Source organism: Mastigoproctus giganteus, chromosome 8, assembly GCF_048544385.1.
Source record: "Mastigoproctus giganteus isolate SK-2022 chromosome 8, ASM4854438v1, whole genome shotgun sequence".
NCBI lineage: Eukaryota > Metazoa > Arthropoda > Arachnida > Uropygi > Thelyphonidae > Mastigoproctus > Mastigoproctus giganteus.
This window is the reverse complement of record NC_143582.1, coordinates 171,808,692-171,826,448: the sequence shown is the minus strand read 5'-3', so window position 1 is coordinate 171,826,448 and position 17,757 is coordinate 171,808,692. Positions and strand designations below refer to the sequence as shown.

Below are 17,757 nucleotides of genomic sequence, written 5' to 3'. Positions count from 1 at the left end.
ATTTATAGTGATTAGTAAATTGTAACAGTCTCACAGCAGAACGATCTTCGTTTTTACCACGAGTTGCTGTGGTATTGCACTGCTTTCAAGCAGGTGGCACCGTAAAATCGTTAATCGGTCATGCATTTAAAAGTTGAGAGCCTATTTCCAGAAGGCCAAAATAGCATTAGTAGGGCGCCTCCGTAGCCAGGTGGGAAGGTGCAGCAATGCGTAGCACATGCTTCTTGATTAGACCGGGGTTCGAGCCCGTCACCACCAAATATGGAGGATGCGGAAAAGTCAGGGAATGACCACCGCATATTTCCGGAGCAATATGGCCTTAGTTGCTAATGCTCCTAAAAAAACCAAATAACAAACAAACAAACAATATAATAACATTAGTAGAGGCATATGATACAAGAAAGCAAGCTTATGTAGCATCAGCCAAAAAAAAAAAAAAAAACGCTTCCATTTCACCCCTCCGTTCGTTCGAAATACCTCCCCAGCTGAGCCTCAAATTTATTTAGGCTATCAACTTCCACAACAAGGGATGGAAGTCTGTTCCACCAACCAACCACCCAGTGGCTAAAGGCAAATTTCCGCACGTCTATCCTACATCTGTCTTTCCTCAATCTGAATTTATGCCCTCTCAGGTGATTATTCTGAGCAAGAGGAGGAATCCCATCGGTACTGAGCATGCTAAAAGCATTCAAGGCCTTATACACCTCTATCAGCTCACTTCGCCGGCGCCTAGTCTCCAGACACTGTAATTTGCAAATCTTAAGCCTTTCTTCGTAAGAGCAACCCTTTGTTCCATTCACTAATCTTGTTGTCCTTCCCTGTATTCCAATAGATCTACATCCTTCTTAAAATGAGGCCTCCAGACCTGTATACAGTACTCAAGGTGTGGCCTGACCATTGCCTTATACAAGGGAATAATCACCTCCTTAATCCTGCTAAAATAATTCCTGTATATCATTGACAAGACACCATGAGCTACTCTTGCAGCCCGTCTGCACTGCTCAGAGAACTTCATATCTGCCTGCACAGTTATCCCCAGGTCCTTTTCATTCTCTACCACTGTCAGTGTAGTACCACAGGGTTGATACGTTGCTCTGTGATTGCTGTTTCCCATATAAAGTACTTTACATTTGTCAATGTTAAACTTCATTTGCCACCTCTCCGCCCATCTGCTCAACCTTTCCAGATCCTGTTGCAGCCGGAGAGCGTCAGTAGTGTCCATAACAACCCTGCCAGCCTTTGTATCGTCTGCAAACTTGGACATTAAGCTTGATATACCATCATCAGTATTATTTATAAATATAGAAAACAATAATGGACCCAACACTGAACCCTGAGGGACTCCACTAATAACATTAGTCCAACATGAGCAGTGTCCATTGATTACCACTCTCTGTTTTCTCCCTCTCAACCATTCCTTTATCCATAGCAGAAATTTGCCTCCAATGCCACACTGCTCCAATTTATGCAGCAGTCTTCCATGTGCAACAGTATCAAACGCCTTTCTAAGATCCAAATATATAATATCAAAGTTATTCCCTGCATCCATTTCTTTTGTGACTGCATCATAGTATCCAATCAAATTGGTCAGGCAAGACTTTCCCTTAACAAAACCATGCTGTGTCCGAGCTATACCTGAAGTCTTGTCTAGATGTTCTTGTCTATAGTTTCTTATTATACTCATCAGAGTCATTAGGCCTCTAGCACACTCCTACTCTCAATTTTGATTTCCCAATGCTTAGGTCACACCAAACTGACTCGACACTGCACTGTCCAGCAATGTCGACTGGCTTCATTTCCTTGGATTATGTGTTTCTTAACTAATAGCATAACCCCTACTCCCTTCTTATCCTGTTTATCCTTTCTGTACACATTGTACTCCCGAAATTCCAGTTCTTCATTCCTTATATCTGTGTGACACCACGTCTCTGATATCCCAACAATATCTGCCTTTGATGTTTTGAGAAATACCTCCAATTCATCAAATTTATTTACCAAACTCCTTAGCATTGGTGTACACGCAAGTATACATGCACCTGTTTCTATTCTTAGCTACTCTAACACAACCCATTTGTTTACTTTTACCGCAATAACTCCCAGCAGTCTCTGAAATATCCTGCATCTTGTTTTACAGGCTGCTGCTCATTCCAATAGAAGCAGTGCAAGAATCAATTTCACCTCTGCCAGTGGCTACTGTTATTCTATTAGTCCTTGTATCCCCCTTAAGCTAGCAGTTTTCCGACCCACCTAACACTGCCTCGATAGCGTCAGCAAATATTCTTGCACCTTTTCTATTTAAGTGTATCCCATCCGTGTAGAAGCAGTCTCTCCTGTTAACAAGTACAGACCAGGCTGAAAAAAATTCTATCCCTTGAGCCTTGCACAGTCTTTCCAGGGCCGAATTGATCGACAATGCTCTCATCATATACTCCCTCCTATCGTGTTTGGACAGAATTGCATACACTTTCAAATTCAAGCCTAATTCAGGGCTTTTTTCAACAATGACCTGTACTTGTTAAATAATTTTGCCGGTCTCCTACTCTTAATATCATTAGTGCCAACTTGTACAACTATATCACCTTTTGTGTCATTAAAATATGATATCCGCTGTACAACGTCATCAACCTTTGTCACTGGCAGACATACCCTGGTCCTGTTCCACCTATCCTTTTTTACAAAGCATGGTCCCCGTTTCCCTGACATTAGAGTCACCAACAACTACTAGTTCCTGTGGGACCAGCGCATTCTGCCTTGGGGGTTGCCGCTGTGTTGCGTGATGACCAAGTGCAAGCTGTGGCGTTGATGTGGGCAGCTGAGAGCTTGATGGGCCCTCAATTTAGATCCTTCGGGGGCATCCACCGTGTCCTTCAAGCTCTCATATAGGCCCATAACAACGCTGAGTTGTCGCCTGATTTCGTTACACCCCTTGCATCGCGCACACACAAAGACATACCCCATGGCAATATTATGTCCCGTACCCGATTTATTCACAAACATCATGCACGCAGTGCATTTTAAAAGGCTGTGATTCAGAGGGCAACTGGCCCCCTCAGTTCTCCCATGAGCCACAGCACTCCCATTAGCTTGAGCCTCTTGCTTTGCTGCTCTGGTCTGAGTGATGATTTCGATTTAATTTCAATAAAATTTCAATTTCAGTACAAAATTATAACCTTGAACTTGTATCCCAACACAGTTATAACGCTATATATATTTTTCAGTATCGAGTATTATCTACGAGTTCCGTTTATATAACTTCCGTATCAAGTTGTGTATTAATTAATTATGTTAGGTTTGTAATCTAAGTCGTTATATGTATTTAGTTAAAAGTACAATTTAATTGACAACGAAGTTTAACAAAATTAATAGATTTTACTGATTAATTGACAATATTATATTATATACTGTACTGTACTAAGCTTACGCTATCTAGTTCGGGATATAACGTTGTGTCGTATAACAATGGCGGCAAGTTACGAACGGTAAATCTACGGACACTTAAGTATTAATTAACTTCCAAATCTCGCTGTCTCAACTCAGAATAAACTAAGGATTCTGACTAAGTCTATAAGATACTTATATAAAATAAATTTTATGTAACAATTGGTCAATAAAGCGGCTAAATATGGCTAAAAAACTTCTCGTTCAGCGGAGCTGCAACTTGTAACACGTGGATTTGATACCCTTACCGATACTTTTATGCAATTACAAGGCCGAGTAAAGAATAAATACACCAGATTAATCAGAAAATCACAAAATAATGCTATACTACTAAATTTAAATCAGAAGTTTTAGAAAAACAATTTCAAATCAATAAATAAGAATATCCACTTAGCTGTTTCGAACACTTCTGACTCCCACTAGCTCGTCAGCAGACGTCCATTTCGAAGTTCGCAGACTACATGGCAGTTCTCTCTAATAGTTAATAACTGTCACTAGTGCTCACATGCTATCAATGAGAGAACAGTAAATTCTGCAGAAATTGTCAGTGCAGTGTCTCCTCTTTTAAATATATAAAAATTAGTCTTTTAGCGATGTTATTTGTTTGAAAGTAGCGCATTATCAAGTCAACTCGTGGTAAACGCGAAATTTGTTCTGCTGTAAACATTAAGACCGGATGCAATTATCTCGCCACAAAAACGTACGAGAGATAGAAAGCCATGCTAATTTTCTTAATATAGCTTAAGATTATAATAAATGATTATACAATTAAAATACAACAAAATTTAATAAAAAAAATATTACAGAATATGTTGGAAATGCCCACCATGCTTGTGTAGACATGTATCCACTCTTTTACGTCTGTTTATGCAACTTTTCGAGGAATACATTATTATTACGAGTGCAGTTTCCACTGATTTTCTTCAGTCTTATGTGGTGTAAAGTGTGTTTAGGGTCAAACGGCACCAGGGGTTCCCCCATCTCCGCGTGGTATACATTGTCTTGTGATACAGATCACTGTAAAGGCCAGAGCCGCCAGACCCCCTACTGCGGCCCGACGTTGCCCGCACTTATGCCCCCGTGGAGGCAGACCAGGTACACCAGTACGTTAAGATTACTCTGGCAGGTCCTGCCACCTAATTTCCTGAGATTTCAGTGGCAAGGACCTTAAAAAAAAAAAAAAAACAGCACACACATATGGAGTGATGATCGCGGCAGGGATAGCGCTAGAATTTGAAGGGCCGAAAGTTTTGTGGGCGAAGCAATTTGGGTGTTGTTAAATTTTGAAGTATAGGGTGTTCACTGGCACACAGATAGTGGGTGGAGAGACTGAAGGCTGGGAGGAAAAGGTAGAAATATGGAGATGATAGGGAAGGCTACCCAGACCGTCAGTGAGGCAGACCCGTGCCTCACCAGGTGAAAGGAGGGGTTGGCAGGGGGAGGGGAGACGGGGCCTGTCTCCTCTCCCCTTGCCAAGGGAACGGTAGTTAAAAGGGGAACCAGGCAAGAGAGTCCTGTTCAGATCGCCAATATTGGCGTTGGGCAGTGTAGCCGCACTGTCATTCATGGTCCAGTCCAGTATTTTTTTTTTTTTTTAATCCTTGAGATGCAGGTCTGAGTTTGGGATGTTGTCTTCGAGTACAGTTCTTCTTGTTCTTGATGTAGGTGTCTTCTTTTAGTCCTTTTATAGTAATTAGTGAGTGTGGAAACGTGCGATGTTTTCGGTCCTGCGAGTTGGTGGTGTTCGAATTTCACTAGTGGGTAATTAAATGTTTGTCTTGTGTCTGTTTGCTTTTTTTTTTCAGGGTTAAACAGTAGGCTCTAGGGGAGTCACGGTAGGGTACTTTGGTAAACATCTCTTGGGCAAATTGCGAGAGAGCCAGGTAATGGTCATCCTCCAGCAGTATGAGGTGCTCCTGATTATTTGGGTTGAAATGGATATTCGTGATGAGAATGGCAACGGAGGTCTTCGTAGAGAGGGCAATCGTGCATTAAATGCTTCCAGGTTTGCTCCTCACCGCAGTGGCATAGTGGCGATTCTACAATACTGAAAGCGGCCAATTTTGCATTGAAGGATCCGTGCCCTGTGAGCAGAAAAGTGGTGTAGAGGCAAGCTGAGAACCAGGGTGGTTGACGTGGGCAGACTTGCAGAATGTCAGGGATAAATTTCCGGGTCACAGCGCCCTTGGTTGAATTTGTCCCTCTGGATTGTCAGAGAGACGGACTTGTAACTTGTAAGAGGGACGAACAGTAACTTGTATTGGTGAAACCAATACAAGTTACTGTTCTTTCCTTTGAAAGGTGGTAGTGTAGGCCACAACGGATGACTTCCAAGTCTAGGGGTAGACAGCCCACTAGGACCTGGAGTGCGTGCGAGCTCACAGTACAGCATGCCCTTGAGATGGTTAGTAGGATGGAGTGCTGTATAGTCTAATTTTCTCCTATTGACTGCCGTGGTAGCTTTTTTTTTTAAACCAGACACCCGCAGCATATGAGAGGGCTGGGATAAACATGGCTTTATAAAAGAGGGAGAGTGTCCTCTTCTTTAGGCCTCAATTTTTCCGAACTCTGGCAATAAATGCTGAGTACCTCTTAATTTTTTTCTGCAGATGTACAAGATGTGGGGTGAAAGATAAGTTCTTGTTAAGGATAAGTCCGAGATGCTTCAGTTCTGTCGCTAGTTTTATTGTGGTATCCTGTATCTTGATTTGCAGTGGCCTGCGCATGTCGAGAGAACCTTTCAGGAGTATCGAGGAAGTTTTGGGTGAGGAAATTCTCTGGTGATTGAGACTAACCCATTTCTGGTTTGCAGTAGCTTCCATCTTGGCTCTGCTGTCCGCCTGTAGCATGAGGACAAGATCATCCGCGTATACTTGAAGGTCCAGGCCCAGGAAACTGTCCAGGACAAGGTTCCAAAGTAGTGGCCCCAGTACAGAGCCCTGTGGGCACCCCCGATGAACAGTTCGGGTGACTTGGCAGTAGGGAGTAGTTACAGTGACCATTCTGTCAGAGAGATAGGTTTGTATGCAGTCATATAGATTGTCCGGGATATTTGCCTTCCTGAGTCTGCCGAGGACGCTTGGCCACCAAATTGAGTCAAACGCCCCGGCAAAGACAATGGAAATGACCAGAAAATATTTTTTGTTGCAGTTTTGGGCTGTTATGTTATACGTTCAAGAGAGTCAACCGCAGAGCGCCCCCTCCGGAAACCAAACTGGTTCGGGTAGGAGAGGCCCGCGGCAAGGTAGTGACTTTGAATTTTATTATTGAGAATGTTCCCAAAGAGCTTGCTGATTACTGAGAGTAGTCCAATCGGTCTATATGGATGTTACCTTTCTGGCTTGGTTGGGTTTTTCAGTATGAGTCTGACATTTGCCAATCTCCAGTTACGAGGAAAGTGGCCTGTAGAGAGGCAGTGATTAAATAAATTTAAGATAAGGTCCAGGATATATTCTACTGCCTTTTTAACAATCTCAGGTTCAAGGTAGTCCGCTCCTGGCGTTTTCCTGTTTCGCAATTTGTTCACTGCCAGAAGGAGTTCTGTGTGAGTGAAAGGGGGCTCCTGGAGAGCGGGTGTGTATTTGTTGTTCTCCTCGCAGAGCTGGAACTGTTCTGCGGTGTTAGAAATCATTTGAGGAAGAAAGGTAACATCCAGAATTTCATTTACTGATTCATGCCACGTCTTGGTGTAGGTGCCCATGGGTGTTTCGATGGCTGGTATCACCTCCCCTCTGGGTAGTTTATTGGTTGTTATTTTGTATACAACTCCCCAAGGGTCAGTATTTCCAACATTGGAGACTGGGTTCTTCCAAGACTGTTTCTTTTTTTTTTCTTATTAGAACAGTATATTCGTTCCTGACCTCACGATAACGCTGTTTTAGGGCTTCCACTTCAGCTGCTGCCCAGTAGCGGCGCGTGGTGTGGATCTGTTTGGGTGTTTTATACTGAATATCTCCAGGAATTGCAAAATGATTTGTATGTATGGTAATGTTCCAAAACGAACCCGCGTTCTTCTCAGAAAAAATAACACTATGCACCTCACTAATAAATGCTGTACTGTTTTTTAAATATCACTGAAGGCACAGTGAAACTGCCTTCTGCCACCTGTCTAAAAATATCTCACTCCATGTCTAATGCCATCATGTGTTCTCTTGCCTAGGTACCTCGCGTTGACAAATGGGTAAAGCGATAAATGCGAGACACGTAGGCGTGTTATGTTGGTTACGTGTGCATTCTGGCTGGTAAGATGCTAGATAAAGCCTTTATTGTAAATTGATTTTCGTAAAAATTCTTATTTCAAAAATTTGTCTAGACAACCGTGACTGAACTGCAGTCTGATAGAAGATGAGCAGAATGATAATTTTTATGTTGTTGTAAAAACACATTTAACAAAAATATTCCTTGTACAGATATTTCTACGAACTTTTACCGTTAGATTTTCAACAGATTTCTCCTAGCAGTTTTAAAATTTTCAATCTGTAGATTCGTCTTCTAAAGTATCTATAAATATTTCAAATTTTATAACAACAGCACACTCTTAGAGCATATATTATGGTATTTTTGGCACGTCAAAGTACGTATAGTTCAGTGATCATTGCCTTCCCTAATGAAAACCGTCTTCCGATCATTAAGAATTATTAATATGTATAATTAACCACTCTTTTACCACGTGGAGTTATTAATATATATTTTATTTAAGCATAGCCTAAACTAATATATACAGTTGGGTAACGTTTCGGGTATCTTGCCAATATACATCATCATATCGTGCTGCTGACCGTCTTCAGATCTGAAGAAATCTGAGATCTTCAGATCTAAATCTGAAGATCTCAGATCTTCAGATTTAGCAGTCGTGTCCTGAGAGAGGCCCTCTTATTTAGTATGACTTGGATCTGACGGTAGGATTTGCAAGTGACATAAAGTATCAATAAAACAACCTGGGTTTTTTACCTTTCAATCCACGGGGTATAAGAGTGTTTTAATATACGAGTGTATGTGTTTAATCTTGATGAATATTTACCGCTTATCGTTATTTCCTAATCATATTATTATAAAGGTTTTTATATATTTACTTTTCCACTTGATTACATCTCGACTTGATAGCGGACTTACTTTCTAGATTATTTTTTTTTTATCAAATTTCAATAAAAATACTTTACATATTCAATCTTCTTTTGTAGCAAATTTTAAATTTTGCTCTATTATTTAACCTGTTTACTGTTTTAAAAGTTGTTATTTTTGTATTTACTAACGATTGGAAGCATTCTATGTGAAGCACAACAGCAATGTATCTTGATTACTGTTATTGCTATAAATGTTAGCTAATCACACGCACTTAACGCACATGCAATGAGGACATCCTGAATTGAGCACATTGACGTACGCTTTCCTACTTTATGCTCGCTGCAGTACGAAAAGTAAAGAGATATTTAACCGTGTAGTTTCCAGGATGCTATCGCATAACTTGCTTTTCTCATTCAATGGCATCACCCACAATGATCAATTGCTAGCGACAGTGCGAAGAAACGGTATGTATAAGCACGCATTTACAACCAAAGACTTGTGGCGTGTCTCAAATCTGTAACCCAGCACCGGAAATGTGGAAATCCGAGCAGAAAACAAACAACTAAAAAAAAAATATATATATAAAAAAATGCTGTTTTCGAATATCTTTAGACCCTCCTTTTTAGATGGAAAGACGAATTGAAGAGGGTTGCTAAGAATTACTAATGAAAAGGAATTTTTAATTATTTATTTTTTCTCCATAGCAACGCATCACCATCAAGCGATCACATAACAGTGTCGACTGGGTCATCCGTTCGGCATCCTTGATTTGTTTGAAATAAGAGACATCCGGTGGAAAGGGGGTGGGAGGGTTGATACCACGCTGATGGGTATGGAAGTTATTGTCACACGTGTTTTCGGTGGCTTTTCCGGTTTCTTTGTCCCTCCGGAAACGGAAAGAGTGTCTCCCCAGTATTAGGTTTTATGCTTCAACCACGAATGGGAGCAGAGTTGAATTACATTAATTACTATGAAAAGTCGTGATAATCTGTTTGGAACGTCGAAAGAGCTTTACATGCTCAGTTGCGCCTCTGCAGACGTTACTAGGACCTTACTTTATCGATGTCGAGGGATGTGACAGTAATGGCCGTAGTGGTTAATCACGGCATGCTTTGGCGTTGTAATGTGTCGATGTTTTGTTTTAAAAACATATAACGGTGGTTTTCATAATCGTTACACTTTTCAGTCTGAAGCAATCGATGTGAGCCTTTTTACCGAGGCCTGCAGCACACTTTCGTTGCAGGCAGACGTAGAAAACAGGATGCGTGGAAATACAATTTATAAGAGTTTTTGACAGGATTTTTAGCTCCTGCTGTTCCTGATTTCTTACAAGGAGTTAAACATCCTGCTACACGTCAGTGAATATAAGATTTTCGCTAATATTGAAAGACGAAAATACATCGATCGCTGTTGCTACTGAACTTATCGTAATTGGGGTGTTTGGAAAGTTTCTAGATCACTGTGTATTTCATCATTTTAAAATAAATTAAACACGATAGTATTAAATTACAAACATTTTTATGCACGTTACCCAATTTTATTGTAATATCTTAAATATTATTATACTTTAGGTTTTAAAAAAGTCATGTCCCCCGAAGCCAGTAATATCATAAAAGAGAGTCATGGTAGTGAAATATCCTTCCTTTTTGGAAGGACTGTTCACAGGAAGATCCATCAAGATATGATGGAAACATTACACAATGATTGTCAATCACATAGTACCATCGAGAACTAGGTTTTTGAATTGAACAGGGATTGTAGTCACCAAAGATGAAGTCAGGTCTGTGCGACCTTTGAATGTGTGTGTTCTGCGGAAAACATTGTTCTGTTCATAACCTGATTTTGAAGATCATTGTACTATGTTAAAATACAAAAATACTAAATATATACTAATGGGTATCCAAAATATTTGAATGAAAAGTAGAGGAGGTAATTGCAATGTACAAATTAATTTTATGTGTAATTGTAAAATTCCATGGACTCAAAAACAAGTTTTTTAGTCAGTTGGTGACCATATATGAAACTTGGATTGATCCCTGTGATCTAGAGACCAAACAACAATTGGAGTGGAATAAAGAAGAATCCCCTCGCCACAAAAAAAAAAAAAAAAAAGTTAAAGGTTTCAGCATCAGTTACAAAGGTAATTGCATCCGGTTTTGGGGGGGGGAGAGACAAAGAGGGACGATATTCATTGATGCTAATATTTCATAGGCACTTAAAGGAGCAACTGTTGCTGGAAACTCTACAGAGGGATCCTTTTCCTACATCACATCCGACCCTCTCAGTCAAAAGGCTCTGATAACCTTGGAGATAATCAACGATTTAAGTCATAAATTTCTGTCGCCATCCATCCTGTTTATCAGATATATCTTCTTTGGATTACTGTCTGATTTCTGCGGTGAAATGCATTTTGAAAGAGCGACACTTTGGGACAGTAATGATGAGTCATGATGTCGAAGAGAAGATAAAAGAGGTTAAAAGTCCTTAGAGTAAACTATGTTGAATTAAAATTTATTTCCAAATTGCTTCATTCTTTCTGTGGAAGGCAGAAAGTTTTAAAATAACACCCATACAGCAACGGGTAGGTTATTTTGGAGTGACTGATCCACTATTAATACTATGCATTATTGTCACAAATTTTAATCCCCGTGACTTGGAATTCTTCCAAAAATGCAAGTTATTGATAATATTGGAATGGGGGAATGCTTTTTATACGATAGTGCATTTCCTTTGGTGATATTAAGAAATCTTTATTGCAATAATTACTAGTTGTTACTGGCCCATAATGCCTAAATCACAGGTTGAATAATAAAATTGCTGCAAAGAATTTGACAGGTCAAATGCGCTTATTTCCACTGCTAACCGCCAACTGTATAATTCAGTGGTTCAATTAACTTAAGAAATATGACAATAACGATTATTTCTGTTTTTATAACTTCATGTCGATTATTTCTCCTCTGTTTTTATAACTTCATTGCCTGCGTCTAGCCCTGCCCTTTATCTGTCCTCTCAATACTTATCACAAATTATTATTGTACCTCGATTTTCTAAGTTAATTTTAGTTAAGTTTAGTAATGCACCAATAACTAATATTGTGCCAGCCTCGTCTGTATCTGCACCATTTGTACAGCACACCAAATAATGGCACATTGCGTCTGATGTATACATATAGCACAGATGTCTTGCAGTGCCGGAAAAAAAAAAAAAAAAAAAAAAAAAGGAAAAAGAAAACGGCAAGTCACGTGATTATTGTATTTGTTTACATTCTCCATTTTCAATGTGAATTCTGTACTGATATCACGAATCATACCGCTGTTTTACATTTATTTTTAATTAAAAACCCCTCACTATGGCTCCTAAAGTTAATAAACCTCATACAGAGAAGAAAAGAAGAACAACATTAAAGCTTATTGACAAACTTGATATAATCCAAACCATTAGATTACGATCACCCGGAATGTTAATTCATATACCCATGTGTATTGTGTCTGTAAATTTCGTGTGTTCTCTGCTCGATTTGCCGGGAGAAAAATCTTGCTGTCTACGCCTGAGACCCACTAACTCAGCCACAGAGTGAAAAAAAAAAAAAAACCTATAAAAGTTCCTCGCGTCATCAACGGGATTCGAACCTAGGCATTTTCCACCCGATATGGGGAGGACCGTAACGATACCACTGTGCTACTCGCGCAGACTAAACGTGATGTAATAAATAAAATAGAACGGGACGTTAGCAGAAGTGTATTAATGGCAGAATATAACATTGGATCATCAACATGTTTATGTTTTTTATGTACAGTTAATAAAATTTCGTTCTTAATCTCTCTATTTCTTATTTGGCCTCATTATTTCTTCATTAAATACATTAAAAATGAAACTTTTTAGATAACGGAAAAATAATTAACTGCGCCTTCAATCCCCGAAGGTGCCGTTATTTCGAAAGTCTACCGTATATAGCTGAGCAGCAACTGAAGATTATGGCCAAAAGCGCGATGATGGTTATAATTAAACAGATTTGATGAAAAAGTTCTGAGTCCGAAAATCCCAGAAAATATGTTTGAAAGAAATCAAAAACATGGTCAACTGTGGGGGTGGGGTAAAAAAAAAAAAAAAGTCTACGCTGAATTACTAAAACTCAAATTTTAGAATTTCAACTAGTTATAAGAACTGAAATTGAAATGCACCTTTTAGTGAATCGGGAAGTTGAATTATTTGTTGAAGTTCAACGAGATTTTGGAACGTTTCATAGACCATCCCCTTTCCTCCGCTCACCCTCTCCGATACTGCTGTGAAAGTTACTACAGACGATCTTCCTCTTTACTCCATAATTTATGCGTGTACTATCTTTCTTGGGAGCAGAGGTAGTTAAGGAATACCGGAAGTGTACGGGGAAAGGGAAGAGGGAAAGAAGCTACAAGACAGTCACATGGCCAGCTTGGACATTTCTTTTGTCAAAAGATTTCTGGTTGTCTAAGTTACACACACATCAGTCTTTATATAATTGTACCTCCCGACTGCAGTGTCCCAGGATTCTGACCTTTCCCCTTCTATCAGGGGTGGCATTTTCCTCTAGCGTGAAAATGGTAGTTTTCTGTTTGATCTGAGCATCAAGTCGTTACGGTAATGACGGCTGGGAGGTCGGAGGGTGGGGCGACTCTCCTCCGCACACACAAACACGTGCACACATCGCAGTTGCCGCTCTATATTTAGCCCTGCTCCTGACGGTGAATCTCATTGGACTGTGGGCTTTGCGTGTTGCTCCAGCACCACCATGCGTCTAATGGTACTTATTATATCTCCGTTGCTCCTCTCGGCGAGCCTCTGAGATACGGAAGATGTGGATGACGTGAAGTATTTTTTTTTTTTTTTAATTTTGTTTCCCCCCCTCTTCTGTTCCGTTGGTTGGTACTGGAAGAAAATATACTCTACTACGTTGGCTGTCGTCGCTGCTGCTGCTGGCGATCCGACCGTCTTGTGATCTGCGATCCACGAGGTATCCCCCGCGGCTGCCCGTCATTGCGGAATTGCCGCTGTTCAGACCTATGGAGAAATCTTCGTCCGCACAACCGAAGTGTCAGGAGTCGAATGTGTACCTGGATTTCGTGAGATGCTGCAAGCTTTAGGTCGAACTTGCGCCTTCTCCTCTGTTTGCGTGTATGCGTGAGTGCGTGTGATATTTACTTCGTCTTATTGAGGACTGGGAGTAAAGGTGTGGCTTGCTGGGAGGGTGACGGAAATCAGAAACTGAGCAGCAGGTCATGGAGTCGTCGAGGTGGCCGTCATTGAACTTGAAGAGGATTTTCCGCCCTGCTTGCAGTATCCGGTAAGCAATTGGCATGTTCTTGGAATTTGTAGTTTGTCCGGGTTGCATTTTGGCATCGTTCCAGCAGCATGTTTTTTGCCAAATTTTTGAAACTAATGACGCTGGGAAAATTGTAATTTAAGGCGACCTCTATTATCGCTATGTATTTATTTATTTATTATTATTATATATTTTTTTTTTGTTCATTCACTTAGTTTTCTTAAAAATAGAGAGCAGTTTCCGTATTTGTGTTTCTCAGTTCAGCAAATGTCATACTATGCAAAATATTTTGTTCTGTCATCACCATACGTCACTTATAGTTCAGATTATTTCGAGTAACCGGCCCAAAACTTTGAACTTCACATGTGCTTTCAGAATTCTGGTCACTTAGTGGCGCATGTCACCAATCCATCAGTATGTAACTAGTGCAGATGGCCTATGCACAGAACTTCAGAATATCGGAACTTGTATTATTGCATTTTTCATTTTCCACGTACGAGCCTTCGTCTCCTTTTTAATGTAATGTCGATCAAGAACCTTGCCAGTAGCTAAGAATTTTTTCTTCGAAAGCGCATTAAAATTTCCACGAAATTCTTGTAACGCAAAGGCTGATTTTCTTTTTCCCAAGAAACAGTCAAGGCTAGTGATTAGACCTGATCCCATGGCAACCATGAAATGAGGATAATGTTTCTTTATCATGGAATAATTGATTTAACACTTGAAATTCTTGAAAAGAGATATTGTGGGTTGAAACTTCTGCGTTTTGCCATGGTTTTGTAGTGTGCTTCGACGTTAACGACATTGTGTGTTAGAATCAGTAAGATGCCCCAGAATTATGCGGCCTTTGTTAACTGAGCATTTTGATGCTGCTGCTGTAATAAAGATATTGCTAACAGGCTCCGTGCAGCAGAGTATGAACAGAATTTTTTACAATTTGTACTTGCATCGTTTTTATACTAAGTTTTTTGAATGTTTTGGATAAGCAGGAGTCTTGAAGGGACATTAGTATAGCCTCAGAATTTTATCTTTAATGGAATTTAAAAAAAAAAACAAGCAATGAGAATACATTACAGAAAATAAAGTCATGTCGAATGTGAGGCATTGAATAGTTTTGAGTTTTTCTTTTGCGGTATTTATATAAATTTGTGCGGTAAGGCTGTATTACTCATACGAACTGTTCGTGCCACTCTCTCTATTGGAGGGCCCTTTCTCTGTTGCTTCTAATGCTAATATTCTTTAGCATTGGAAGCGACAGAGTATAAACAAGACTATATTACAAAAAGCATTGGGACACCCACGTCTTCCGCGAATATTGTGTACGGTGCTGGAAGTCCTCCATGCATGTTTATAGTCTTAGACATATCAATAATAAATCTTGTGGGCGTATTTCTATAACAGCAGTACCTCAGAAGCTAGCTGGTATTGGTCGTGGTTTGGAACTTACAAACTTTCAATGTGAAATAGTGATCGGATGCAAAATCATCGGTAACCTTTCTGTACTCGCAACTGCGACTTGTCTTAACGTCCCAAAATCCGCCGTTCGACGAACCATAAAGAGGGTAATTCGTGCATGTTCCCTGCGGAAAACATCACGGAACAGATCCAAGATGCCACAGAAACATCCGTCGGGAGCGTCACTTGAAGGGCAGCTGCGCATAAGCTCAATTTCAGGATCATCGATGCGAAACAGCGTTTGTAGTGGTGTCGTTTCCGACGTACGTATATCCTAACAGTGGCAGAAGGTGGTGTTGATTGACGATCTCGCTATATGTTTCAATCCGAGAGACATGTTTGGGCTTGGAGGTTGCCCAGAGAGTGCTTCCTGTCGGAACATAGTCTCGACCTCGAAGTTTGGTAGCGATATTCCGGATGGTATGGGACTGTTTCCTCTTGTGTTCGGACTTGGTTCGCTTGTGGTAGTAATTTATAGGTATAGGGAAATTATGCACTGTCTACATAGTACTACGCTCCATCTCATACAGCAAGAGTCTTACAGGACTGGTTTGTGGATAATGACATCGAAAAGTTTGACTGGCTGGCTCAGAGATCGGACTTGAACTCCCACTGAACAGTGGAAGCCCAGGATTAGGCTGGTTTTGTAGAAAGACGATCAAGCCCTCTTCCAGACCAGTCCTGGCGGCTGCTTTTCTGGAGATATGGCGAATTTCAGTCGAAACCTACCGGAAGTTGGTAGAAATATACGTAGGAGGGGCGAGGCTGAGATCGAGGCCAGTGGTAGCTCTGTGTATTAGGTTTTTGAGTTAAAAGCCATTTTCTGCAACTACCTTTGAGCGCCCAGATACTTTTATATTGTGTACTTATTAATGTTCTTTACAGTATCATTCATAAAAGTGTACTTTACGTCTGGGAAAAGCGTGTATTTACGTTGAGAAAACGGGGTATTATGAAAGTTCCCCAAGACCTTGTAGAGACTCGAACTAACTTATTCCACTTTTTAATTGACTGTGTACCACCTCGATGTTTACGACGAGGAATTTGGCGTCATAGCAATGAAATTGTGGAGCCTCCTTATATATCGAAATTTTAATGAAGCCACTTTAATTTTAAACGTGTGATAAATTAATTTGTCGTTCAACAGGTTATATTAATTGGAAAAAAATAACGAAAACGAACCCTCGTGGGTATCAAAGCGCTATCTGTATGATTTGACTTACGGTATTGTGTAGTTGGGTATTTTGATATGTGATGTGAATGACATTATCTAGTTGAGAAAGTCTCCTTTATTCACTTGATAGGAAGTTGAAGAAATGTATCATGATGATTTAGAAATTAAAGCTTATTTCAAAGAGAATTGTTGCGTGGTGGTGATGTTGGAAAACGCATAATTTTTTCCATGTCGTTGGACTGAACCAAACTATTTACCTTTTATAGGCATATAGTATATTTAATTGCTTCACTAATTATGTTTGTGAAACATTCAAAGAAATCAGCTAATTAAGTAATGATTCTTGGTGTAATATGATGCAATTTGGATTTAAGAGACGTATAAAACGAATAGTTTTACGAGTATCCACGCAAGAAAGCTGAGTGTCGCTAAGATCTTGGGGCACGAATTTTGTTTTAGGGCCTCGTGGGGATTGTGTGTGTGTGTGTGTGTGTGTGTGCGGTTAAATATACATATTTTATGACATAATCGTAATTTTCCTCGAGACGGTCAAAATTATTCATAAAAGTAATGATTACGGTAAAGAGAAATTAAGAAAATAAAACTAAATAAAGCACGTTTTCATTTCTATAGTATTTATATGCTGCGTACAATAATCCTTTCACAGAACAACTCGTACGGCCGCAAAGACACGATATTGTCAACTGGGCTGCCTTATCGACTTCCTATTATTTGCACAGCATACTGAATTGTCAGCTTTTCTTCCCCTTCAGCTTTCTATTGATCGTCGCAGGTCTCATAATCGGACATTCAGTTTGACTTCTCCTGTAGTGAACTGCTTCTGACTAAATTAAATTTACGACTAAAATTACGATCGTGGCTGCATCAGCATCCCGCAAGAGGATCAGTCAGCCTGGAATTCAGCGTTGCCAGGTAGAAAACTCGCAAAATATTTCCATATCTGACTCACACACACACACACACACACACACACACACACACACACACACAGTTCTGTTTTCGTGACTTGATTAACTTTTTTAAGGCACTGTTATTCTCAGTCGATGACGATACTTTTCAACTCTGATATTTGATTTGCAATTTATACTTGAAGGTTTCGCGCGCGTGCGGATAGAAAAGATTGAATAAAACCGAACATTATAAAATGAAAATTTCCTACTCTTGATGAAATTTTGCATCAGCTTTTTTTTTTTTTTTTGTTTTGGTTGCAGCATCTCTGAATACTATTATGGCAGGCATTTAAGCCTTATACCAACTGGCTGAAATCCACTGAAATGGTCTTTCGCACACTGTATTCGATTCAATAACT

General features: G+C 39.9%; 1 protein-coding gene across 3 annotated transcripts in view; it reads left to right on the top strand.

Moving 5' to 3' along the window:
- Positions 1-17,757, top strand: part of LOC150082006 (uncharacterized) — a 521,135-nt gene that overhangs the window by 155,181 nt on the left and 348,197 nt on the right. The window contains exon 1 of one of the 3 annotated variants that reach the window (XM_090379054.1): positions 13,721-13,822. The exons of the other annotated variants lie outside the window; for them this stretch is intronic. Coding sequence (XP_090235180.1) covers positions 13,758-13,822 — 65 coding nt within the window. The 5' untranslated portion in view covers positions 13,721-13,757. Of the gene's footprint in view, positions 1-13,720; positions 13,823-17,757 lie in introns of those variants that run through there. 3 annotated transcript variants of the gene reach the window in all.